This window comes from Oncorhynchus tshawytscha, linkage group LG19, assembly GCF_018296145.1.
Source record: "Oncorhynchus tshawytscha isolate Ot180627B linkage group LG19, Otsh_v2.0, whole genome shotgun sequence".
NCBI lineage: Eukaryota > Metazoa > Chordata > Actinopteri > Salmoniformes > Salmonidae > Oncorhynchus > Oncorhynchus tshawytscha.
The window spans coordinates 10600511-10628024 of NC_056447.1; the positions used below are offsets into that span (position 1 = coordinate 10600511).

The 27514-nt window shown below is 42.7% G+C and overlaps 2 protein-coding genes across 2 annotated transcripts; both read left to right on the plus strand.

Moving 5' to 3' along the window:
- Positions 1-47: 47 nt before the first annotated feature.
- Positions 48-11833, plus strand: LOC112218351 (histone H4 transcription factor). The gene is made up of 9 exons (XM_024379062.2): positions 48-494; positions 8570-8796; positions 9054-9165; positions 9413-9565; positions 9692-9769; positions 9876-9996; positions 10216-10354; positions 10582-10706; positions 10951-11833. Exons 1-9 carry the CDS (start codon positions 329-331, stop codon positions 11279-11281), a joined length of 1452 nt encoding a protein of 483 aa, XP_024234830.1. The 5' UTR covers positions 48-328; the 3' UTR covers positions 11282-11833.
- Positions 11834-20717: 8884 nt separating this feature from the next.
- LOC112218352 (ATP synthase subunit g, mitochondrial) lies at positions 20718-27067 on the plus strand. Its single transcript, XM_024379063.2, has 3 exons — positions 20718-20874; positions 24785-24945; positions 26892-27067. The coding sequence occupies exons 1-3, from the start codon at positions 20823-20825 to the stop codon at positions 26988-26990; spliced, it is 312 nt and encodes a 103-aa protein (XP_024234831.1). The 5' UTR covers positions 20718-20822; the 3' UTR covers positions 26991-27067.
- Positions 27068-27514: the final 447 nt, after the last annotated feature.

Below are 27514 nucleotides of genomic sequence, written 5' to 3' on the forward strand. Positions count from 1 at the left end.
GTGCTGACTTTTAGTGAAAGTCCATTGGACACTGACTATGAAGTGATTTCTGATTGGAGCTCAGAAACACACCAGGAAACGTTTGGCTAACAACATCCAGGTAGCTAGCGGTTTTGTAGATGTGTTTATTCTTAGTCTAAATAACTGAGCAATTGTGTTTTGGACTTTTCAACATGATCACATTCGTTGTAACGATATCAGAACGCTGTTGTCACACGTGGATATTAACGTTACTACCGTTAGCTAATGGCAGCTGTCCAGTTTAGCTAGCTAGCAAGACGTTATCTTCTTCCCAATACACGACCGTGCACCAGACGCACAGTGAGAGATGCCTCCTGCAAACAAACCGGTGAGAAAGGATGACTCGCCGCTTGAGTTGGCGTGCGAGTGGGGTTCTTGTCAAGAGTCATTCGATCAGATGCAGGAGTTCTGCGGGCATGTGGAGGGTCACTTCAAGGCGCTGGACATAGAGGAAGGTGTCCATTTCTCATTTGGTGAGCGGGTAGGGCAGAATGGATGCGTCTCTTTTCACAGCCTGTGCCTCCGACGTGGAGTGGCAGTCTGTGAGAGACATTACATGAGAGGAAAAGCCAGTGAATGCTCAACTTTAACTTTTCATCAAAACACAGGCCAAAGAAAAGTAAAAAGTTAATTTGATTTGAGATAAAGTACCTACGCCTATTGTGGATGGGATAATAATCAACCCTGTGAGTTTGTATTTTGAATTTCGTTGTTGCACATTGTTATTTGTGGCTGCAAGTACGATTTGCAAATGTGTGATTTACATTTAGTGAGCTTGTATAATGTGTGAAATGTGTAACTTGACATTTGAATACATTGAATAAGATTTGCAAGCATTCATTTTTACAACTATGAATATTCTGCGGTTAATCAAAAATACACTTGTACATTTTAATCTGCGCGCTGAGTTCTGTCACGTTACCAAGAGATTCGTAAACTCGTAGAAAGTTAAGTTTGTAAAAAGAGATTCATAAGTCAAATGTTTTCTTTTAGCTGCTGTGGGGCCAGTAACTTTTTAACTTCTGACTAATCAGCCTCCTATTGATGCAACCATTGGCTGGATTGTTCCATCAATCAAATTTCAGAAAGTAGTACAAATTGAAATGGGGTGTCGAAGAAGATTGGTGTCAAGTGCAAACAGTGCCTGACCTAGTTCTGGTGGTGAAATGGAAGTGAATAAGGGTGAGTTAAGCTAGGTGGAAGGTGTAGTAAAGAGTTTGGAGCCCGTGCCTGGCATTGATGGACATGTTGAAGAAGAATATGGTCCTGGAGGAGAGACATTTTTGGAGAAAGTTGATCCTTGCCTTTTGGCGGACCTATTTGTGGTTTCGGGGTGGGTGGGGAAGATGTTGAATCAGTGAAGGTAACCTGTAGTGGACTTGTGATATTTGTTTTGTTTCTTTGGACCAGAGGGAGTGAGTGCTCCGTGTCATGCAACATGAGTCAAGATCTGTTTCTTGCTTTACGATTAGGAATAGGGCACCATTGAAAGAGTGATTTCTGGAGTAGCGTTAAGTGTACAGGTTGAGGATTCCTGGTGTTTGTGGCTACCGCTGTCTGGTGTGACGCAGACCTGGTGGTGAGACTGGTGAAACAGAAACACTGTCAGTCCTTTTGAGTGAGTTTTTACCAGACAGTGACTTTTCCCAAGCTTTCAGACCACTTGACTCTTTCCACATTTTGTTTTGTTACAGCCTTATTCTAAAATTGATTAAATAGTTATTTTTCAATCTACACACAATACTAACCCCCCTGGAAATATCACATTTACATAACTATTCAGACCTTTACTCAGTACTTTGTTGAAACATCTTTGGCAGCAATCACAGCCTCAAGTCTTCTTGGGTATGACCCTACAAGCTTGGCACAGCTGTATTTGGGGAGTTTCTCCCATTTTTCTCTGCAGATCCTCTCAAGTTCTGTCAGGTTGGATGGGAAGCGTCGCTGCACAGCTATTTTCAAGTCTCTCCAGAGATGTTCGATCAGGTTCAAGTCCGGGCCACTCAAGAACATTCAGAGACTTGTCCTGAAGCCACTCCTGCATTGTCTTGGCTGTATGCTTAGGGTTGTTGTCCTGTTGGAAGGTGAACTTTCGCCCCAGTCTGAGGTCCTGAGCGCTCTGGAGCAGGTTTTCATCAAGGATCTCTCTGTAATTTGCTCCGTTCATCTTTCCCTTGATCCTGGCTAGTCTCCCAGTCCCTGCCGCTAAACAACATCCCCACAGCATGATTCTGCAACCACCATGCTTCGCCGTAGGGATGGTGCCAGGTTTCCTCCAGATGTGATGCTTGGCATTCAGGCCAAAGAGTTAAATCTTGGTTTCATCAGATCAGATAATCTTGATTCTCACGGCCTGAGATTCCTTTAGGTGCCTTTTGGCGAACTCCAAGCGGGCTGTAATGTGACTTTTACTAAGGAGTGATTTACGTCTGGCCACTCTACAATAAAGGCCTAATTGGTATAGTGCTGCAGAGATGCATGTCCTTCTAGAAGGTTCTCCCATTTCCACAGAGGAGCTCTGGAGCTCTGTCGGAGTGACCATCGGGTTCTTGGTCACCTCCCTTACCAAGGCCCTTTTACCCTGCTTGCTCAGCTTCCAGACTTCTTCCATTTGCAAACATTTCTAAAAAAAACGCTTTGGCATTATGGTCACATTATGGTATTGTTTCTAGACTGATGAGGAAAAACAACAAAACAAAATGTAGAAAAGGGGAAGGTGTCTGAATACTTTCCAAATGCACTGTTATCCTATTAGAGCTTTTGTGACGAATCCTCTGCAGTTTTTCAGGTGCAACATTTATGGTCATGTAGCAGCAGTATTTAGGAGGGAGATGCCAAGATGTGGGAATTATACAGGAGGGCATGGGACAGAGGATTGTGTAGTTTCGGTAGATAAAGTTGTATGTGTCAACTGTAGGGGTGACCATGTTGCTGGGGCAAGGAAGTGTCTGGTGCGAGAGAGGCAGGTGGAGGTATATTCTTGAACATTTTTACTTTACTGAGTACATTCCTAAAGAAAATAATGTTCTTTTTACTCCATACATTGTCCCTGACACCCAAAAGTACTTGTTCCATTTTGAATGCTTAGCAGGACGAGGACTGTTACGGTGACCAAATTACTGCCACACCGATGATCACGAGTCATGAGGGCAGTCAAATTCCATGTGAATGTTTAATCACAAGAATTAGGCTCCTCCAAGCTTTGCTGCTGGTCATTAGTAGCCTACTAAACATACTAATTGCCTGGTGCGCCACACACTATTGTCCCACTAATCACTCTGACATCAATGCAAATGTAATCAAAAATCTAATCAAACACTTCATGACAGCTCATGTTGCGCAACATTTCTAAAGGCAATGCGTGATAGAGTAATAGAGAATGGCCTCTATTAAAAAGAGGATCCCATCAGCTTTCTATAGGCTAGGCCTACTATGTTTATTTCGCAACTTTCCTGATATTAAGCACATTTGCTTCTCTTTATAACAGGCTGGCATATAACAGGCTCTTTATAACCTGGCTGGCATGAAAATAAACCATAGGAAAAGCATCCTCCGTTTGCTATTTAAGTGCATAGATTTTTTTTCTCCTCCCTGCCCCTGTTTCGAGACAGGTGCATGATAATAGTCCATTCTAAATCAAAACAAATGTCACATTATTTAGTATACAGTGGGGAGGACAAGTATTTCATACACTGCCGATTTTGCAGGTGTTCCTAATTGCAAAGCATGAAAAAAATCATACAATGTGATTTAGGTAATTAATTTGCATTTTATTGCATGACATAAGTATTTGATCACCTACCAACCAGTAAGAATTCCGTCTCTCACACACCTGTTAGTTTTTCTTTAAGGATCCCTACTGTTCTCCACTCATTACCTGTATTAACTTCATATGGCTGCAGGGGCAGTATTGATTAGCTTGGATGAAAAGCTGTGCTAAGCTGTGTTTTCCTATATTGCGCTTGTGATTTCATGAATATAAATATTTGTAGTAATATTTATTAAAGGTAACGCTATGCTATTCAGCGGTTGTTGATGACACTTATCCCGATAGGGGGATTGCAGCCATAACAAGTTAACTGCACCTGTTTGAACTCGTTACCTGTATAAATGACAACTGTCCACACACTCAATAAAACCGACTCCAACCTCTCCACAATGGCCAAGACCAGAGAGCTGTGTAAGGACATCAGGGATAAAATTGTAGACCTGCACAAGGCTGTGATGGGCTACAGGACAATAGGCAAGCAGCTTGGTGAGAAGGCAACAACTGTTGGCTCAATTATTAGAAAATGGAAGAAGTTCAAGATGACGGTCAATCACCCTCCGTCTGGGGCTCCATGCAAGATCTCACCTCGTGGGGCATCAATGATCATGAGGAAGGTGAGGGATCAGCCCAGAACTACACGGCAGGACCTGGTCAGTGACCTGAAGAGAGCTGGGACCACAGTCTCAAAGAACCATTAGTAACACACCACATCCCAACCGTGAAGCATAGAGGTGGAAACATCATTCTTTGGGGATGACTGCACCGTATTGAGGGGAGGATGGATGGGGCCATGTATCGCAAGATCTTGGCCAACAACCTCCTTCCCTCAGTAAGAGCATTGAAGATGGGTCGTGGCTGGGTCTTCCAGCATGATAACAACCCGAAACACACAGCCAGGGCAACTAAGGAGTGGCTCCGTAAAAAGCATCTCAAGGTCCTGGAGTGGCCTAGCCAGTCTCCAGACCTGAACCCAATAGAAAATCTTTGGAGGGAGCTGAAAGTCCGTATTGCCCAGCGATGGCCCCGAAACCTGAAGGATCTGGAGAAGGTCTGTATGGAGGAGTGGGCCAAAATCTCTGCTACAGTGTGTGCAAACCTGGTCAAGAACTACAGGAAACATATGATCTCTGTAATTGCAAACACAGGTTTCTGTACCAAATATTAAGTTCTGCTTTTCTGATGTATCAGATACTTATGTCATGCAATAAAATGCAAATTAATTACTTAAAAATCAGTGTGATTTTCTGGATTTTTGTTTTAGATTCCGTCTCTCACAGTTGAAGTGTACCTATGATAAAAATTACAGACCTCTACATGCTTTGTCGGAAACACTGCTGATTTTGCAGGTTATCAAATACTCGTTCTCCCCACTGTATGTAAAGACAAGATTAGATCAAGAACAGTCTGATGGGTGACAATATTATCATATCACTTGTGAATGATTACATTATCACTTGTGAACGATGACAGGCTTGTGTGTGAGAATCTGTGCATGCCTTTTTTGTTGTCTGAAAATGGAGAAAGTTCAGCACTGTTGCTACTCTCCCTAAGAGTGGCCATCCTGTAAAGATGACTGCAAGAGCACAGCGCAGATTGCTCAATGAGGTAAAGAAGAATCCTAGTGTCAGCTAAACACTTACAGAAATCTCTGGAACATGCTAACATCTCTGTTGACGAGTCTACGATACGTAAAACACTAAACAATAATTGTGTTCAGGGGAGGACACCACGGAAGAAGCCACTGCTGTCAAAAAAAAACATTTCCGCACGTCTGAAGTTCGCAAAAGAGCACCTGGATGTTCCACAGTGCTACTGGCAAAATATTCTGTGCAGGACAGATTAAACTAAAGTTTAGTTGTTTTGGAAGGAACACACAACACTGTGGAGGAAAAAAAGGCACAGCACACCAACATCAAAACCTCATCTCAACTGTAAAGTATGGTGGAGGGAGCATCATGGTTTGGGCTGCTTTGCTATCTCAGGGCATGGACAGTTTGCTCTCATTGCGGAACAATTATTTCATATGTTTATCAAGACATTTTGCAGGAGAATGTTAGGCTATATATGTCCGCCAATTGAAGCTCAACAGAAGTTGGGTAATGCAACAAGACAACGACCCAAAACACAGTAGTAAATCAACAACCGAATGGCTTCAACAGAAGAAAATACGCCTTCTGGTGTGGCCCGCTCTATAGGTCATGCCACAGCATCTCAATCGGGATAGACCTCATCCCGATTAAGATGCGGTGGCATGACCTATAGAGCGGTTCACACCAGACATCCCAAGAATATTGCTGAACTGAAACAGTTTTGTAAAGATGAATGGTCCAAAATTCCTCCTGTGCAAGTCTTATCCGCAACTACAGAAAACCGTTTGGTTTAGGTTATTCAATCAAATGTATTTATTAAGCCATTTTTACATCCGTCGACGTCACAAAGTGCTATACAGAAACCTATCCTAAGAGAGGATTAATGAAATCCAGGGGTTCACATACTTTTTCACCCTATAGCCGTGGCCAAAAGTTTTGATAAGGACACAAATATTAATTTTTACAAAGTCTAGTGCCTCAGTTTGTATGATGGCGATTTGCATATACTCCAGAATGTTATGAAGAGTGATCAGATGAATTGCAATTAATTGCAAACTCCCTCTTTGCCATGCAAATGAACTGAATCCCCCAAAAACTTTTCCACTGCATTTCAGCCCTGCCACAAAAGGACCAGCTGACATCATGTCAGTGATTCTCTTGTTAACACAGGTGTGAGTGTTGATGAGGACAAGGCTGGAGATCACTCTGTCATGCTGATTGAGTTCGAGTAACAGACTGGAAGCTTCAAAATGAGGGTGGTGCTTGGAATCATTGTTCTTCCTCTGTCAACCGTGGTTACCTGCATGGAAACATGTGCCGTCATCATTGCTTTGCACAAAAAGGGCTTCACAGGAAAGGATATTGCTGCCAGTAAGATTGCACCTAAATCAACCATTAAAGAACTTTAAGGAGAGCGGTTCAATTGTTGTGAAGAAGGCTTCAGGGCGCCCAAGAAAGTTCAGCAAGCACCAGGACCGTCTCATAAAGTTGATTCAGCTGTGGGATCGGGGCACCACCAGTACAGCGCTTGCTCAGGAATGGCAGCAGGTGTGAGTGCAACTGCACGCACAGTGAGGCGAAGACTTTTGGAGGATGGCCTGGTGTCAAGAAGGTCAGCAAAGAAGCCACTTCTCTCCAGGAAAAACATCAGGGACAGACTGATATTCTGCAAAAGGTACAGGGATTGGACTACTGAGGACTGGGGTAAAGTAATTTTCTCTGAATCCTCTTTCCGATTGTTTGGGGCATCCGTAAAAAAGCTTGTCCGGAGACGACAAGGTGAGCGCTACCATCAGTCCTGTGTCATGCCAACAGTAAAGCATCCTGAGACCATTCATGTGTGGGGTTGCTTCTCAGCCAAGGGATGGGCTCACTCACAAGTTTGCCTAAGAACACAGCCATGAATATAGAATGGTACCAATACATCCTCAGAGAGCAACTTCTCCCAACTATCCAGGAACAGTTTGGTGACGAACAATGCCTTTTCCATTATAATGGAGCACCTTGCCAAAAGGTGGCTCGGGGAACAAAACTAAGTGGCTCGGGGTGGCTCAGGGAACAAAACATCGATATTTTGGGTCCATGGCCAGGAAACTCCCCAGACCTTAATCTCATTGAGAACTTGTGGTCAATCCTCAAGAGGCAGGTGGATAAACAAAAACCCACAAATTCTGACAAACTCCAAGCATTGATAATGCAAGAATGGGCTGCCATCAGTCAGGATGTGGCCAGAAGTTAATTGATAGCATGCCAGGGCGGATTGCAGAGGTCTTGAAAAAGAAGGGTCAACACTGCAAATATTGACTCTTTGCATCAACTTCATGTAATTGTCAATAAAAGCCTTTGACAGTTATGAAATGCTTGTAATTATACTTCAGTATTCCATGGTAACATCTGACAAAGATATCTAAAGACACTGAATTAGCAAACTTTGGAAATTAATATTTGTGTCGTTCTCAACTTTTGGCCACGAATGTACACTGAGTGTTCAATAAAGACATGAACATGTATAATTGTGTGTTTTATTAGATTAAGCAGACTGTTTTTGTCTGTTGTGACAAGTTTCAGAAGAAAGTTCTTTGTTTCTGGCCAATCTGAGCCTGTAATCCAACACACAAATGCTGATGCTCCAGATACTCAACTAGTCTAAAGAAAGCCCATTTTATTGCTGCTTTTTAGAACAGTTTTCAGCTGTGCTAACAACTGCAAAAGGGGTTTCTAATGATCAATAAGCCTTTTAAAATGATTAACTTGGATTAGCTAACACACTGTGCCATTGGAACACAGGAGTGATGGTTGCTGATAATGGGCCTATGTAGATATTCCATAAAAAATCTGCTGTTTCCAGCTATAATAGTGATTTACAACATTAACAATGTCTACACTGTATTTATGATCAATTTGATGTTATTTTAATTGACAAAAAATGTGCTTTTCTTTCAAAAACAAGAATTTATAAGTGACCCCACTTTAACGTAACAAAGTGGAAAAAGTCAAAGGGTGTGAATACTTTTCGAATGCACTGTAAACAGTGTACATCATGACTGTCTTCCACAATTATGGGATAATAATGTTGACCGAACCCTGAGTTTATATTTGGAATTTCGTGGTCACAAATTGAAATTCATGTCTCTTGTTTGTTTTTCTCTTGTTTTGTTTGTTTGTTTTCATGTCTCTTGTTTGTCACTAGAGGAGCACAGTTGCATATGGAAAGACTGTGGGTTCTGTTCTGTGGAGAGTGTTGAGGAGTTGAAGCGCCACGTCTATTTCCACTGTTACCACACCAAGCTGAAGCAGTGGGGCCGGGGAGTACTCAAGGCCCGGCCCAGCCTCGGCACCTGCACCATTGGCCTCCACAACCGCAACATCGTGCCTGACATCACAGACAACTTCATCTGCCAGTGGGACCAATGTGAGGTGAGACGCTGTTAGTGTGGGTCATATCTAGCTTAGATGTGAAGCTTGTGGACAGTCATAGCATTAAGCCAGGCATAGACAAGGGACATGCACAGGACACACACAGCTCTTTTCTTTAGATGGGTTTAGGTTCTATTCAAGTGGATGAAGCACATCAGGTTAAGTGGGGAAGTTATCAGATCATGTACTTTTGTTGGTCTTACTCTCATAGTAACGGTCTTTGACAGTAACACGTCTTTTTGTATGTGTGTTTGCAGCAACCCTCTCTGGTCAACCCAGAGTGGTTCTACCGCCATGTGGAGATGCACAGCATGTGTATGGACGTACCCTCTGCTGAGAATGAGACATTGGTGTGCTGTGGCTGGAAGGGTGAGTCCTCTGACCCCTGTCAAGATGGTAGTATAGGAAGTAGCAGCTTACAACTATTCCGGAGAAACCAAGAGGTGACCTGAGTCTTTCAGTTGGTGTGTAGTTTTTTATTATCTTGGCATTGACTGTGGATAAAATAGGTAAGAGCAGGGTTGGCCTATAACCGGCTGTAATGATACCTGGAACCAGAGTGAATACCACAACTGAGAATATCAACTGTACTTATTTTCCCCTGACTTTTCTCCAGACTGCGAGGCCAGGTTTAAAGGGCGTTTTAAGCTGCGGGAGCACCTGCGGAGCCACACTGGGGAGAAGGTGGTGGCCTGCCCAATCTGTGGAGGGATGTTTGCCAACAACACCAAGTTCTTTGACCACATCAGACGGCAGACCACCATCGAGGGTGAGAGGGGAAGGTCAGGGGTGGATTGGATTAATGGCTTTACTAACATTGTGGAGTATAACCCAATAACATATTTACTACTTAATGACTGTCTTGTGTGTGTGTTCATTCCCTTGCCTCTCGTAGGTCAGAGGTTCCAGTGCTCCCACTGCTCCAAGCGCTTTGCAACGGAGAGACTACTGAGGGACCACATGAGGAATCATGGTCAGTCCCTTGAACTCCCTTCTTTGGATTTACATGTTGATCTATCGTTTGCTGCCGAGTAGTGCTGTGTTCTGATCTGTTCCTTTCTATCCCTATCTGCTGTTAGTGAACCACTACAAGTGTCCATTGTGTGACATGACCTGCCCGTCCCCCTCATCGCTGCGGAACCACGTCAAGTTCCGCCACAGCAACGAGAAGCCTTACAGCTGTGAATACTGCGAGTACAGGTAGGTTAGGTAGATACTAAAGTAATACCCTGGACTCCCGGTCTATAAGATAAGCGACACTATCCCTCTTTGACAGAGATGATGTCCATACTTTATTATAAAAGGAAATTAATTATATTTAAGAAGTACCTGTTTAGTGTGGTCAAGTGTTAACAATTGCCTGAATGTTAGTAAAAGGTGACCCATCATAACCCATCTTTCCTGTGGTGTGTGTGTCAGCTGTAAAAACCTTATCGACCTTCGTAAACACCTGGACACCCACAGCACTGAGCCGGCCTACCGCTGTGACCTCACTAACTGTGACTACACCACACGCTCACTGCACTCCATCAAGAACCACTACAAGAAAGTACATGAGGTGAGAGACAGAGATGTCAACATTTTTATACTTTTCACTCTGCTGAGCCAAGCTAAACTATACTGGACAGGCCTAGTTATGCATCCACCATAGTTTGCTGGAACCGTGCTGAAAATAACTATTTGAAACCCTGTTGTGCAAGTCAGCCATGTAAAGACAACTCTAATGTATGCGCTCAAAGCCTAAACTCTATTTGAAGATGTTTACCTTTTGTGTTGACAACTCAGGGAGATTTTGTGGCTCGCTACAAGTGTCATGTCTGTGAGCAGTGCTTCACTAGGGGAAACAACCTCACTGCCCACCTCCGCAAGAAGCACCAGTTCAAATGGCCCTCCGGACACCCACGATTCAGGTACCAACTACTGAGCCATTCAACATGGCAAACAGAACATTTATAGCCAGTATACTAGGACAACTAATTTGAAAGTGCATGTGGTTGAGATAGTCTGCATTGGTAAGATCTCATTCTATATAAGTAGTTTGGCTCCAGAATCATTAGTGGGTGAATGGGAATGAATGAGAAAGTCTGAGCCTATTTGGATCAGCATTTTGGTCTTGTGGCTAACTATTCTTTCTCTCTTCCCTCTCTCTCCCAGGTATAAGAAACACGAGGACGGCTTTATGCGTCTGCAGCTGATTCGCTATGAGAGCATGGAGCTGACAGAGCAACTGATGAGAGAGAGACCGGAGGGGGAGGACGCTTCCCAGACAGATAGCTTGGGGCCTGGGGAGGACGAGGAGGATGCCAGGGCGGTAGCACACTCCACGGACGTACAGGTGGAGATGAGAGGGGTGCTGTTGGGTGGGGTGGGGGATCAGGGGGAGGGGGTGTTCTATGTTCTGACTAGTGGTGACCCGTCTCAGGCAGGTGAGGACACTGTGATGCTACAGGACACTGCTCAGCAGCTGGGCATGCAGGTCGTATAACTACTACAAACCCTTACACATACTGCTTCTCTCATGGCTCTCGCATCTGGGCAGTGACCCAGCACAGAGAGGCACCAGGACGGGAGAGCTGCACCTGTCACACCTGTCTGAGTGTGAGGAGGAGGACCTCTTCTTCCTCTTCTTATCTGCCCTCAGTGCAGGACGCACTCATCACAGCACACATTTTAGAAGATGTGGAGTTGAACTGAAGAGGTGTTTTCCAACAACTGATCCATCATTTGTGGAGACCCAGCCAGTTGCTATGTTTTGCATCATAAAATGTTTTGAGCTAAGCTGAAGGGACTAGATAGGGGTAGCCTATATTATAATGCAGGATAAATCAATGAACCAGCTAACTTGCCTAAATGTGACTCGTTTCAGGAAACTAGCCCTAAGCGTCACTACTTCACAGGAGGCATTTGAACTAAACTTTGATTTTTGTTGGCAGAAATGTGTTCTGGAACATGTGAACTTTCATGTACCTTTAATAACAAATGTGTATGCCATCTGTAAATAGGAATAAAATACGAGCCATGGAAAAAGACAGGAACCTTCCCTCTAGCCATGATTGGCTGGATATGCCCAGAGATGAGTTTGGATTAGTCTGCCATGTAGTCTGCTTCTGTCTATAACATGAGCTGCTCAGTATAGTATGTGTAGGTAATCCTTTCTAACATGTATTTTTGTTTTAAAGATATTACAAAGAACTGCAAAAGTGTTGCTAATGCTCTCCACTTTCTGGAGGACCGAGTTCAGTAGAATGTCCAGTGGAAGCAGAGTATGATAGCTAAGGAGATATGCAAATATACAGAGTGAGTCGAAAAGAAAAACTGTCATTTCTATATGCAGGAAATCCTATTTTAATAATGGACATGGTAAGAATTGACTACCAAAGTTGCGAGTCCATTCCCATGACACCTTCTAGCAAAAAACAGAAAAGCGGTTCCTTCATTCATTTATTCCATAGGATATTTTTTAGATTCACTTAAAATAAGGTCTGTGTTTCGTGTAGGCTTACACCGCCTTGCCAATTTTATAACTGTGTAGATATCCATAGGACAAGGTAACTCTGATCAATATTGGCTAAATATAAGCGAAGATCCTTTTTTTTGTAGAGTGGATTTATGAAAATATTTTTGAAAAACATTACCTTATCCTAGTGAGATTTACACGGGCATCAAAACACCGAGGCGGTTTAAGCCTGCACGAAACACAGACCTTATTTGAAGTAGATCAAGACATTCTCTATGGAAGACATGAACGATAAAATAATGAAGGAACCCCTTTCAATTTCAGCCGCAAGTTATTACAGGAGTTATAACGCGTCGACTATTTCTCTCTAAACCATATACCTTTGACTATTACGAGCCTGCTGCTGCCTACCACCCCTCAGTCAGACTGCTCTATCAAATACGAGCCTTAGGTCAAATCCGGAAACGATCACTTCAAACAAACGTTTATTCCGTTCCGTATTTTATCTAACGGGTGGCATCCATGAGTCTAAATATTCCTGTTACATTGCACAACCTTCAATGTTATGTCATAATTACGTAAAATTCTGGCAAATTAGTTCGCAAAGAGGCAGGCAGCCCAAACTGTTGCATATACCCTGACTCTGCGTGCAATGAACGCAAGAGAAGTGACACAATTTCACCTGGTTAATATTGCCTGCTAACCTGGATTTATTTTGGCTAAATATGCAGGTTTAAAAATATATACTTCTGTGTTTTGATTTTAAGAAAGGCATTGATGTTTATGGTTAAGTACACATTGGAGCAACGACAGTCGTTGATTGTTTTATAAGATAAGTTTAATGCTAGCTAACAACTTACCTTGGCTTACTGCATTCGCGTAACCGGCAGCCTCCTCGTGAGGCAGGTGATTAGAGCGTTGGACTAGTTAACTGTACGGTTGCAAGATTGGATGCAACGAGCTGAAAAGGTAAAAATCTGTTGTTCTGCCTCGTTCCTAGGCCGTCATCGAAAATATGAATGTGTTCTTAACTGACTTGCCTAGTTAAATACAGATTAAATAAAGGTGTAAAAAAAAATAATAATAAAAATCAGGCGCCCAAAAATACTATTTCTGATTGGTATGAGAACTTGAAATCGGCCCTAATTAATCGGCCATTCCGATTAATCGGTCGACCTCTATACTAAACACCTGTCTCCGGATTAGAGGTCGACCAATTTTGATTTTTCAATGCCGATACCGATTTATTGGAGGACCAAAAAAAGCTGATACCGATTTTATTTTTTTTGTAATAATGACAATTACAACAATACTGAATGAACACTTAATATAATACATCAATAAAATCAATTTAGCCTCAAATAAATAATGAAACATGTTCAATTTGGTTTAAATAATGCAAAAACAAAGTGTTGGAGAAGAAAGTAAAAGTGCAATATGTGCCGTGTAAAAAAGCTAACGTTTAAGTTCCTTGCTCAGAACATGAGAACATATGGAAGCTGGTGGTTCCTTTTAACATGAGACTTCAATATTCCAAGGTAAGAGGTTTTAGGTTGTAGTTAATATAGTATTTATAAGACTATTTCTCTCTATACCATTTGTATTGCATATACCTTTGACTATTGGATGTTCTTATAGGCACTTTAGTATTGCCAGTGTAACAGTATAGCTTCCGTCCCTCTCATCGCCCCTACCTGGGCTCGAACCAGGAACACATAGACAACAGCCACACTCGAAGCATCATTACCCATCGCCCCACAAAAGCCGCGGCCCTTGCAGAGCAAGGGGAACAACTACTTCAAGGTCTCAGAGCGAGTGACGTCACCGATTGAAACGCTATTAGCGCACACCCCGCTAACTACCTAGTAATTGCACATCGGTTACACCAGCCTAATCTCGGGAGTTGATAGGCTTGAAGTCAAACAGCTCAATGCTTGAAGCACAGCGAAGAGCTGCTGGCAAACACACGAATGTGCTGTTTGAATGAATGCTTACGAGCCTGCTGCTGCTTACCCCCGCTCAGTCAAACTGCTCTATCAAATATCAAATCATAGACTTAATTATAACATAACACACAGAAATACGAGCCTTAGGTCTTTTAATATGGTAAAATCTGGAAACTATCATTTCGAAAACAAAACGTTTATTCTTTCAGTGAAATATGGAACCGTTCCGTATTTTATCTAACAGGTGGCATCCCTAAGTCTAAATATTGCTGTTACATTGTACAACCTTCAATGTTATGTCATAATTATGTACAATTCTGGCAAATTAATTACGGTCTTTATTAGGAATAAATGGTCTTCACACAGTTCGCAACGAGCCAGGTAGCCCAAACTGCTGCATATTCCCTGACTGCTTGCACGGAACGCAAGAGAAGTGACACCATTTCCCTAGTTAAAAGAAAGTCATGTTAGCAGGCAATATTAACTAAATATGCAGGTTTAAAAAGATATCCTTGTGTATTGATTTTAAAGTACGGCATTGATGTTTATGGTTAGGTACACATTGGTGCAACAACAGTGCTTTTTTTCACAAATGTGCATGTGAAATGGTCACCCCTTTGGAGAAGTAGGCTGTGATTCGATGAGAAATTAACAGGCACCGCATCGATTATATGCAACGCAGGACACGCTAGATAAACTACAGACCAAACTGCTGCATATACCCTGACGCGAATGCGCTTTTGTTAAATCATCACCCGTTTGGCGAAGTAGGCTGTGATTCGATAAATTAACAGGCATTGTATTGATTATATGCAACGCAGGACAAGCTAGTTAGCCTAGTAATATCATCAACCATGTGTAGTTAACTAGTGATTATGTTAAGATTTATTGTTTTTTTATAAGATACGTTTAATGCTAGCTAGCAACTTACCTTGGCTTCTTGCTGCACTCGTGTAACAGGTAGTCAGCCTGCCACGCAGGCTCCTCATGGAGTGCAATGTAAGGAAGGTGGTTAGAGCGTTGGACTAGTAACTGGAAGGTTGCAAGATCGAATCCCCAAGCTGACCAGGTAAAAATCTGTCGTTCTGCCTCTGAACAAGGCAGTTAACCCACCGTTCCTAGGCCGTCATTGAAATATGAATGTGTATGAATATGAATGTGTTCTTAATTGACTTGCCTAGTTATATAAAGGTAAAATAAAATCGGCCACAATCGGTGTCCAAAAATGCTGATTACTGATTGTTATGTGAACTTGAAATCGGCTCTAATTAATCGGCCATTCCGATTAATCGGTCAACCTCTACTCCGGATTACATCTTCAAACTAAGCGCAACCATAGCATACATGACAAAGAGGGAGAAGCGTTTATCCATGTATACGGGTAAGGGAGTCTAGCTACATTTTCAGATATTATAAGTTTCTAATTTTGTCCGTTTTCATTGCAATTTAAAGCTTACTGTTAGCTAGTTAATGTTAGCTGGCTGGCTCACTAGCTAACCTATTGTGTATGGTCTGTAGTAATATTATTTGTATCTCTGAGCCATATGCATTGCTAGTTATAGCATAATTTTAGCTAGCTAACATTGAACCTAGTTGGTAAGCTTTAGCTACCTGCAGATTCATGCAGGGTAGTAACGTTATGAGTTGGGATTATGGTAGCTAGCTACATGTCTAAACAAAAGACTCTACTATGCAAGTAACCATTTCACTTTTTTTTATGAGACTGTCCAAGTTATATATAGTATATTTGTGTTTTAAACAGATGGGTTTATTGGTGTTAAAATACACCAGTTATTTTGGACCACCAGACTGCTGATGTCATGCAGCCTGTCGTTTTTGTGTTCAAACTTGTCATTGTTGTTATGAAAATGTATAATGTCGGATGACAATAGAATGTTCATGATGTCACTGAGGCAACTGTTTACAGACCTAAAACCAGACTCCAGTAGAAACCAGCCTTTAGTCTTAATCTTTGGTTGTTTAGTACACTAACATACTTTGTTTAGCACAAGGCCTCACATGTGAGGCCTTAAAGAGATGGGTGGAGTTGAGGGTGTGAACGATGCTGAATGGATGTAGACAAAGAAGGGCTCTCCAGTAGGTGTACCAAATATTGAGGGGGAATTTTCGCAAAAGTGGGTTTATTAATTCTTATAGCTGCAATCCCGTTAACGGGATCGATATGACAACAGCCAGTGAAAGTGCAGGGCGCCAAATTCAAACAGAAATCTCATAATTAAAATTCCTCAAACATACATGTATCTTATACTGTTTTAAAGGTCATCTTGTTTTTAATCCCACCAGTGTCCGATTTCAAATATGCTTTACAGCGGAAGCACCACAAACGACTGTTAGGTCACCACCAAGCCACAGAATAAACACAGCCATTTTTCCAGCCAATGATAGGAGTCACAAAAAGCACAAATCGTGATTAATTTTATCTCTAACCTTTGATCTTCATCAGATGACACTCATAGGACTTCATGTTACACAATACATGTATGTTTTGTTTGATAAAGTTCATATTTATATAAAAAAGGTTTACATTGGCGCGTTACGTTCCAAAAACATCCAGTGATTTTGCATAGCTACATCGATTCAACAGAAATACTCATCATAAATGTAGATGATAATACAAGGTATACACATGGAATTATAGATATACCTCTCCTTAATGCAACCGCTGTGTCAGATGTAAAAAAATAAAATTACGGAAAAAGCAAACCATGTAATCTGAGACAGCGCTCAGAAAAATAATCAAATTAGCCTCATGTCAACAGAAACCAGAAATCACATTTTAAATATTACCTTACCTTTGATCTTCATCAGAATGCACTCCCATGAGTCCTAGTTCCACAAAAATGCTTGACTTTGTTCGATAATGTCCGTTATTTATGTCCAAGTAGCTACTTTTGTTAGCGCGTTAGGTATACAAATCCAAACGCTCGTGCAGGTCGAGCATTACTTCGGACAAAAACTACAAAAAGTATAGAATCAATCATTAGAATGTTTTTTTATCATAAATCTTCGATAACGTTCCAACCGGAGAATTCCTTTGTGTCTCGAGAAGCAATGGAACGCAGGTCGATATCATGTGGAATGCGCGTGACTAGGAAATGGCTCTCTGCCAGTAACCTGACTCATTCAGCTTTTATTCAGTCCCACAACACAGTAGAAGCCTCATTCAAGTTTCTAAAGACGGTTGACATCTAGTGGAAGACCTAGGAAATGTAACTTAATTCATATCCCACTGTGAATTCAATAGGGCGTGGGTTGAAAATCGACCAACCTGTTTGGATTTCTTCTCAGGTTTTTGCCTGCCATATGAGTTCTTTGCTACTCACAGACCTCATTCAAACAGTTTTAGAGACTCCAGAGTGTTTTCTATCCAATACTAATAATAATATACATATATTTGCAACTGAGACTGAGGAGCAGGCCGTTTTACTCTGGGCACCTTTCATCCAAGCTACTCAATACTGCCCCTGCAGCCATAAGAAGTTAACTTCCCAAAGCAGAAATACTTTCCTATTGTTCCTCAACTGTAGTGTATGTTATACAATTTTCTAGTTCGGAATATATACTTTTATCCAATGTAAAAAAACACCATTTCAAATGGTGTTACTTAAGACCGAATTGAGCAGGTTTTTCACAAATATTCTAATATAAACAATCAAGAAAATGCTCACCGAGGACGGCGCTACTAGTGGCCAGGTACTTTACTGCAGGGAAACTTAAATCAGTTTTACCTCATTTCTATCAGCATGTTAAATATGCAACCAGAGGGAGGAAAAAAAACTCTGGACCACCTTTACTCCACTCACAGAGACGCAAACAAAGCTCTCCCTCGCCCTCTACTTGGCAAATCTGACCATAATTCTATCCTCCTGATTCCTGCTGACATGCAAAAATGGAGCAGGAAGCACCAGTGACTAGCTCAATAAAAATGTGGTCAGATGATGCAGATGCTAAGCTACAGGACTGTTTTGCTAGCACAGACTGGAATATGTTCCGGGATTCCTCCGATGGCATTGAGGATTACACCACATCAGTCATTGGCTTCATCAATAAGTGCATCAATGACGTATTCCCCACAGTGACTATACGTACATACCCCAACCAGAAGCCATGGATTACAGGCAACATCTGCACTGAGCTAAAGGCTAGAGCTGCCGCTTTCATGGAGCGGGACTCTATCCCGGAAGCTTATAAGAAATCCCGCTATGCCCTCAGACGAACCATCAAACAGGCAAAGCGTCAATACAGGACTCAGATCGAATTGTACAACACCGGCTCTGATGCTCGTCGGATGTGGCAGAGCTTGCATTCCATTAGACTACAAAGGGAAGCACAGCCGAGAGCTGTCCAGTAACATGAGCCTACTAGACGAGCTAAACTACTTCAATGCTTGCTTCGAGGCAAATAACACTGAAACATGTATGAGAGCACCAGCTGTTCCGGACGACTGTGTGATCACTCTCCACAGCTGATGTGAGTATGACCTTTAAACAGGTCAACATTCACAAGGGCGCAGGGCCAGACGGATTACCAGGACATGTACTGCGAGCATGCACTCACCAACTGGCAAGTGTCTTCACTGACATTTTCAACCTCTCCCTGTCCTAGTCTTTAATACCAACATGTTTTAAGCAGACCACCATAGTGCCTGTGCCCAAAAACACTAAGGTAACCTGCCTAAATGACTACCGACCCGTAACACTCACATCTGTAGCCATGAAGTGCTTTGAAAGGCTGGTCATGGCTCACATCAACACTATTATCCCAGAAACCCTAGACCCACTCCGGTTTGCATACTGTCCCAACAGATCCACAGATGATGCAATCTCTATTGCACTCCACACTGCATTTTCCCACCTTGGACATGCCATTAATTGACTATAGCTCAGCATTCATCACCATAGTGCCCTCAAAGCTCATCAATAAGCAAAGGACCCTGGGACTAAACACCTCCCTCTGAAACTGAACCCTGGACTTCCTGGGCCGCCCCCCAGGTGGTAAGGGTAGGTAAAAACACATCCGCCACGCTGATCCTCAACACAGGGGCCTCTCAGGGGTGCGTGCTCAGTCCCCTCCTGTACTCCCTGTTCACTCGTGACTGCATGATCAGGCACGACTCCAACACCATCTTTAAGTTTGCAGACGACATAACAGTGGTAGGCCTGATCAACGACGAGACAGCCTATAGGGAGGAGGTCAGAGACCTGGCCGGGTGGTGCCAGAATAACAACCTATCCCTCAACGTAAGCAAGACTAAAGAGATGATTGTGGACTACAGGAAAAGGAGGACCGAGCACGCCCCCATTCTCATTGGCGGGGCTGTCGTGGAGCAGGTGGAGAGCTTCTTCAAGTTCCTTGGTGTCCACATCACCAACAAACTAGAATGGTCCAAACACACCAAGACAGTCGTAAAGAGGGCACGACAAAGTCTACTCCCCCTCAGGAAACTAAAAAGAATTGGCATGGGTCCTCAGATCCTCAAAAGGTTCTACAGTTGCACCATCAAGAGCATTGTTGCATCACTGCCTGGTACGGCAACTGCTCTGCCTCCGACCGCAAGGCACTAGAGGGTAGTGCATACGGCCCGATACATCACTGGGGCTAAGCTGCCTGCCATCCATGACCTCTTCACCAGGTAGTGTCAGAGGAAGGTCCTAAAAATTTTCAAAGACCCCACCCCAGTCATAGTTCTCTCTACGACCGCATGGCAAGCAGTAACGGAGTGCCAAGTCTAGAACCAAAAGGCTTCTCAACAGCTTTTACTCCTGAACAGGTAATCAAATGGCTACCCGTACTATTTGCATTGTGTGTGTGTGTGTCCCAACCCCTATTTCACACTGCTGCTACTCTGTTTATCATATATGCATAGTCACTTTAACCATACCTACATGTACATATTACCTCAATCAGCCCAACTAACCGGTGTCTGTATATAGCCTGGCTACTTTTATAGCCTCGCTACTGTTATTATTATTATTAACTATCTTTTTACTGTTGTTTATTTCCTTATCTATTGTTCACATAATACCTATTTTTTTACTTAAAAATTGCAGTTGGTTAGGGCCTGTAAGTAAGGTCCTGTTTTAAATAAACTTTGATTGTACAGGTGCTAATCATACTGTAACGACCCTGAGTTTATAATCGCGGAAATCGACTCTGCCGCACGAGCATGCTTTTGCCTGCACAGTCGATAGCGCGCCGGACCTCGGGCTCGAAGGTCGAGGGTTCGAGATCTGCTCCCTGCTGTTTCATTACAATACTTTTCATTCTTGAACATTTACGGGACTATTTTATTTTCATACACTGGCCTCAATTTGCCAGTCTGTTATTTGATATTGAAAACGATTTTTCACCTTTCTGAAAAGATTGACATCGAGATTAAGTGGGGGAAAAAGAATAACAGAGTAGTTTATGATTCATGCCTAGTTAAATAAAGGTTTATAAATATATATAGATAATAATAATAAATTAGGCAGCTCTGCAGTTATTTCCGTCCAGGCAGATCATAGGGCAGCCGCACTTGAAGGGTCCTTCTTGCTGGAGGTGACATTCAGTTGCAGCAAATAGCCGATTGCGTATTTTTCACGACTCTAAAGCAAACCACCATGGCACAGGCAGTCCAGAAATTGGTGGCCAAAGTACCTACTTTGATCGGAGGTAAGTTAAATGATTGTATTTAGACATAAGCTTAACGTCGACGCTAATAAAACATGTTAGTGTATTCAAGTTGACAGTCACGCTGGCATCGGTGGCTATGCTAGTAGTTAGCTATGTTACAGTTTAGTGCATCTTCCCGGCTGCAGCTAGCTAACTACTGAGTGTACAAAACAATAACACCTTCCTAATATTGAGTTGTAACCCCCCCGTTAGCCCTCAAAACAGACTCAATTCGTCGCGGCATGGACTCCAAGGTCTCGAAAGTGTTCTACTGGGATGTTGGCCCATGTTGACGCCAAAATGCTTCCCACAGTAGGCTGACATTTAACGCTTTAAAAAAAATAAACTAGTTAATTGCATGGGGCCGGGTTTCATAAGACCGTATGTTCCAGAAGCTTCCCGTAGTTATGAAGTAATCGCATTAACTCGGGCCTTATTTTAGGGCATCTTTCACCCCTGCCAGCTTCTATTAGTTGTATGGAGCACCGCTGCACCAACCCGCCTTCCGAACGGTTCTATCCCAGCCCATTGGTTTGCGTCACAATGCCAGCCCACTGCACTGAGGCTAGGTAACACGGTCACCACTGATAAATCCATGATTATCGAAAACTTCAACAAGCATTTCTCAACGGCTGGCCATGCCTTCCTCCTTGCTACTCCAACCTCGGCCAACAGCTCCGCCCCCCCGCAGCTACTCGCCCAAGCCTCTCCAGGTTCTCCTTTACCCAAATCCAGATAGCAGATGTTCTGAAAGAGCTGCAAAACCTGGACCTGTACAAATCAGCTGGGCTTGACAATCTGGACCCTCCTATTCCTGAAACTATCCGCCGCCATTGTCGCAACCCCTATTACCAGCCTGTTCAACCTCTCTTTCATATCGTCTGAGATCCCCAAAGATTGGAAAGCTGCTGCAGTCATTCCCCTCTTCAAAGGGGGAGACACCCTGGACCCAAACTGTTACAGACCTATATCCATCCTGCCCTGCCTATCTAAGGTCTTCGAAAGCCAAGTCAACAAACCGATCACTGACCATCTCGAATCCCACCGTACCTTCTCCGCTGTGCAATCTGGTTTCCGAGCCGGTAACGGGTGCACCTCAGCCACGCTCAAGGTACTAAACGATATCATAACCGCCATCGATAAAAGACAGTACTGTGCAGCTGTCTTCATCGACCTGGCCAAGGCTTTCGACTCTGTCAATCACCATATTCTTATCGGCAGACTCAGTAGCCTCGGTTTTTGACTGCCTTGCCTGGTTCACCAACTACTTTGCAGACAGAGTTCAGTGTGTCAAATCGGAGGGCATGTTGTCCGGTCCTCTGGCAGTCTCTATGGGGGTGCCACAGGGTTCAATTCTCGGGCCGACTCTTTTCTCTGTATATATCAATGATGTTGCTCTTGCTGCGTGCGATTCCCTGATCCACCTCTACGCAGACAACACCATTCTGTATAATTCCGGCCCTTCCTTGGACACTGCTATCTAGTCTCCAAAAACGAGCTTCAACGCCATACAACACTCCTTCCGTGGCCTCCAATTGCTCTTAAACGCTAGTAAAACCAAATGCATGCTTTTCAACCGTTCGCTGCCTGCACCCGCACGCCTGACTAGCATCACCACCCTGGATGGTTCCGACCTAGAATATGTGGACATCTATAAGTACCTAGGTGTCTGGCTAGACTGTAAACTCTCCTTCTAGACTCGTATCAAACATCTCCAATCTAAAATCAAATCTAGAGTCGGCTTTCTATTCCGCAACAAAGCCTCCTTCACTCACACTGCCAAACTTAACCTAGTAAAACTGACTATCCTACCGATCCTCGACTTCGGCGATGTCATCTACAAAATAGCTTCCATCACTCTACTCAGCAAACTGGATGTAGTCTATCACAGTGCCATCCGTTTTGTTACTAAAGCACCTTATACCACCCACCACTGCGACCTGTATGCTCTAGTCGGCTGGCCCTCGCTACATATTCGTCGCCAGACCCACTGGCTCCAGGTCATCTACAAGTCCATGCTAGGTAAAGCTCCGCCTTATCTCAGTTCACTGGTCACGATGGCAACACCCATCCGTAGCACGCGCTCCAGCAGGTGTATCTCACTGATCATCCCTAAAGCCAACACCTCATTTGGCCGCCTTTCGTTCCAGTTTTCTGCTGCCTGTGACTGGAACGAATTGCAAAAATCGCTGAAGTTGGAGACTTATCTCCCTCACCAACTTCAAACATCTGCAATCTGAGCAGCTAACCGATCGCTGCAGCTGTACATAGTCTATCGGTAAATAGCCCACCCAATTTACCTACCTCATCCCCATACTGTTTATATTTATTTACTTTTCTGCTCTTTTGCACACCAGTATCTCTACCTGTGCATTACCATCTGATCTTTTATCACTCCAGTGTTAATCTGCAAAATTGTAATTATTCGCCTACCTCATGCCTTTTGCACACCATGTATATAGACTTTTTTTTTCTTTTTTCCTACGGTGTTGACTTAATTGTTTACTCCATGTGTAACTCTGTTGTCTGTTCACACTGCTATGCTTTATCTTGGCCAGGTCGCAGTTGTAAATGAGAACTTGTTCTCAACTAGCCTACCTGGTGAAATAAAAAATTAAAGCTCCTATTAGTTGTATGGAGCACCGCTGCACCAACCCTCCTTCCGAACCGTTCTATTCCCAGCCCATTGGTTTGCGTCACAATGCCTCACTGATGTCTTTATGTGAATGAATAACTTTTAATTGCTAAATATTTCCAATAGATGGCAGCATAAGATCCCGACGCATCAGTTATAGGCTATAGCAGCAATATGAGTGACATAAAATAGCATACAACCAAAGACTATGTCCCATGATTTTCTAAAATGGTCACTCATTACTTTACAGTTAGCTATATATCTCGTATTAGGGCGGTGTTGCTTTTGGGAGAGCAAACAAATAGCGACTATAGCAGGTACTGAACCCCAGCCAAATAATCACTAGTCAGATGCACTACCCTCAACCCTAGTAGAATTGCATTATAAAAAGACCATAACTTAATCATATTGGGAGTAAACAGCTTCGGGAATAGAGAGGATGAGTGCATCTTCCAGCTCGCCAATAAGTCACATCATGTAATCCTCGCGATTAGCAAATTTACCTCAACATGCTCCTCGCTTGCGCGAGAAGGCAGAGCGGGGTCGATGCTGGTTGATAAATTTGAATTTGACAATGAATGTACTAGGAAAATAAGTTTTTGTCAACCAGAGGTGACTGAATTAATGTTCAGGATTATCGATAATCGTTATAGTAATGAAGTATAAACATGATATAAAAACTGGTAATAATAAACATGAAGCATCATTATATTACGCCACAGTAATCTGTTAAATGCTTTTTCAGTTCTTCCTTTTCGTTAGCAGTGTGGAAAGGAAGGGACAGAAAAAAGCACAAGCAGGAATTTTCCTGTGAGCGGAGCGGTGTATCCAGGGAGAAAGCTAAATATTATTCAGAAATGTCATTTGTGGTCTTATGCTGCTATCAATTGGAATTATTTACTAACTGCAGTAGTACTGAATAAAGTGTATATGCTTGTGGTGTTAATGTTTTGTACACTCAGTGTAGTTAGCTGATGGTAGACAAACAAACAAGCCATGTCACCATCAATCTCAAATAAAAACTTGTTTCCAACTGAGTGTTGGTTAGCTAGATGTGGTAACTAATTATAGTAGATAAGTGTTAGCCAAGTTACCTAGCTAGCTATCTAACTAGCTAATGTCAAGCTCAGGTAGGTCTTCTGACAAGCTCTTTGAGTCACCTAGCTGTCTCACCTGTAAACTATATCTAACGTTAGCTAATGTTTCTTATCTCGCTTGACCAAGCAGCATGCAGCAGAGGACACATTTCATGACGTGTTCATCTTGTTTTTTCAGCCGCTGCCACCTACTCCAAGCCCCGGCTAGCGACCTTCTGGCACTACGCTAAAGTCGAGCTTGTGCCACCTTCCCCTGCCGAGATTCCCCAGGCCATTGCAGGAATCAAGAACATCCTCACCGGTGTCAACAGTGGACGACTTGGACAGACGACAGTGAAGGTGAGAACTGAGAAGATGGCTTGAGTGGGTATCAATGCAATACTGTATAAGTAGCTAGCAAGTTCTTTCTTTTGCCCATTGGCTCTCTAAATGTGGGTGTTGTGATCAATGTTCCCTCAAAAACAATTTGTCACTGAGCAAATGTCAGGTCTGCTGAGCGCAAACTTGAACGTTGTGTACTTCCAGCGTGCATTTGCTGTGAACACTGGGTCTGTACTGTGGCTATTTGATCGTACTGTAGGTCTACCATCAAAAACAATGGCGAAAATACATCCCATAACATTTAACATGGAAATAGCTGTTCTATCATTCAGCCTACAGTAGCAGCCAATGTGTGGTGTTCAATTTAGGCCTACATTCCATGAGACTTATGGGGGGGAAACATGCAGGGCTTGAAATTAATCTGTTTATCCACTTGTCCTTCAGACAAGGATGTGACTGAAAATGTTGTTTGATGTAAGAAACCATTTTACAAAATAAAGGGCATTATTATTCCCATACCATTATTACAGAGAATCAGACAAATTATGCGACCCTCTGCCTATTGGCTACTTAGCTTATTCAAGCCTGTCCAAAATACAACACTGCCCCTTTAAGACATAAAAAAAAGCTCTTTACCTGACTCGCTTTTCAAAGATGTCTAGAAATGTACACTGTTTGTGCTGACTATAAATGATCACTGGGCTCACTAACTAGCAAAGGATATGAACAATATACACACGTGGCTACATGCAGCTCTCGCTTTGATCTCTAAACAAGCCGTCTACTGAGTAGTGCGTGTCAATGCAATAGAATCCTACTGAAATGCATTCTGCCTACAACAAAATCTGTTGCATAGTTTGTGTCAGTATGTTGCATTGAAAGTCGCTAATATTGCGTGTCCCAATTGCCACAGTAAAGGGAAACGTTGAGTGTTAACAGGGGAAAACTGAAATGCATTCTGCCTACAACAAAATCTGTTGCATAGTTTGTGTCGGTATGTTGCATTGAAAGTGGCTAATATTGCGTGTCCCAATTGCCACAGTAAAGGGAAACATTGAGTGTTAACAGGGGAAAACTGTAGAACTATAGGCCCAATATATTACCACCCCATACTGGCTTTGGTTGAATTGCCCTGCCAATGCATTGTTGTTCGGGACATTTTCTTTTGTACAAGTTCTATTTTTAAAAGAGGTAGGCTATATGACCACACTGGTCATGGATCTGTTGTATTACTTGTGAAACACAGTTGAGTGAGTCTACATTTCAATAATTTGCTTTTTATTTTACTGGAATGATGGCGTCTACAGCTGTAGTCAGCTTTAGTGGAGGGAGAGAGCAGCAGACTGAGCCTCTCATCCCTCCGCTCTCCCTTTCCTCCGCTGACACTGACCAGAAGGGGCAGTCTTCCATTATTTCCTCATGTACAAAATCACGTTACGCCTATGAACAGAGGAATGGAAATTTTCCAAGGATATTAAAAAAAGACCAAGGCTACAAATAACCCAAGCCTATAGATACATTGCTACTCATTCATTACTATTGTAGTGCTGAGTGGAAATGGAAGGGACATGCTATTTTGTGGTTTAAAAGGGTTGAATACAAAGTGTTGAGTCGACTGTCTAGGAATGACTTGGAGATTGACCTGGTTTGTGACCACTGCTCTAGAAAACTTTGTCAAGTTCAATCTCCGGCTTCTCTCTGTGGGCTGATATTTCTGAGCGGCAGCTCGTGGTAGTCTTGGGGCTGCTGCTTGCACAAGCTCACAGCTTAGCGGGAACATTGGTTGTGACTTATCTCAACTTACAAGTAGTCCCGTCATTATCAAAATAAGTAGCTGCAATCCACTAGAGGAGACATTAGGCCTACATCCTAACCAATTGGGAAATATGGAATTGTCTGCCATGTTGGTTTTTAGATATGACTGGTAATTGTTTGGGATTAATGCCAATATGCTTTTGTTACAGGATGCATTCAGAAATGGATTGGTCTGCACTGAAGTGCTGATGTGGTTCTACATTGGAGAGTGCATCGGAAAAGGAGGCATTGTTGGATACGCCGTTTAAACCTTGTTCTGTTGCTGTTGTACGCTCTTACCTTCCACCTGTCGAGATCAGTTAATAAATGTCCATTGTTTAAAGAATTGTTGTACTCTTTTCTTCCACCTGTGGAGATCAGTTAATAAATGTCCATTGTTTAAAGAACTGTTGCACTGTAACTTGAACATTTACCTATCTTTTTTAGACACTTTAGGACTTATTGAAGTTGGCAACTTTATTCTGATACTTTTAGTGTAAAGTGTTTAATAGTAGACATTTTAGAACTTTTTTTTAAATATACACAACACAATCAGTGAAGGCTGCTGAGGGGAGGACTGCTCATATTAATGCCGGAACAGAGTAAATGGAATGGCATCAAACACATGGAAACTATGTATTTGTATTTAATACCATTCCACACATCCCGTTCCAGCTATTACCATGAGCCCGTCCTCCCCAATTAAGGTGCCACCAACCTCCTGTGAACAAAACATCCAAGTGCAGTTGAAGGTTGACAAAGATTCATTTTCTGGTTAAACTTTCTTTGTGCC

Excerpts from the sequence above, each read along its gene's own strand:
- LOC112218351 (XM_024379062.2), top strand. The coding sequence starts at position 329 with ATGCCTCCTGCAAACAAACCGGTGAGAAAGGATGACTCGCCGCTTGAG. Across the intron at positions 495-8,569 it reads AGGTGTCCATTTCTCATTTG|AGGAGCACAGTTGCATATGG; the intron begins GTGAGCGGGTAG and ends GTTTGTCACTAG. Across the intron at positions 8,797-9,053 it reads GCCAGTGGGACCAATGTGAG|CAACCCTCTCTGGTCAACCC; the intron begins GTGAGACGCTGT and ends GTGTGTTTGCAG.
- LOC112218352 (XM_024379063.2), top strand. The coding sequence starts at position 20,823 with ATGGCACAGGCAGTCCAGAAATTGGTGGCCAAAGTACCTACTTTGATC. Across the intron at positions 20,875-24,784 it reads AGTACCTACTTTGATCGGAG|CCGCTGCCACCTACTCCAAG; the intron begins GTAAGTTAAATG and ends TTGTTTTTTCAG. Across the intron at positions 24,946-26,891 it reads TTGGACAGACGACAGTGAAG|GATGCATTCAGAAATGGATT; the intron begins GTGAGAACTGAG and ends CTTTTGTTACAG.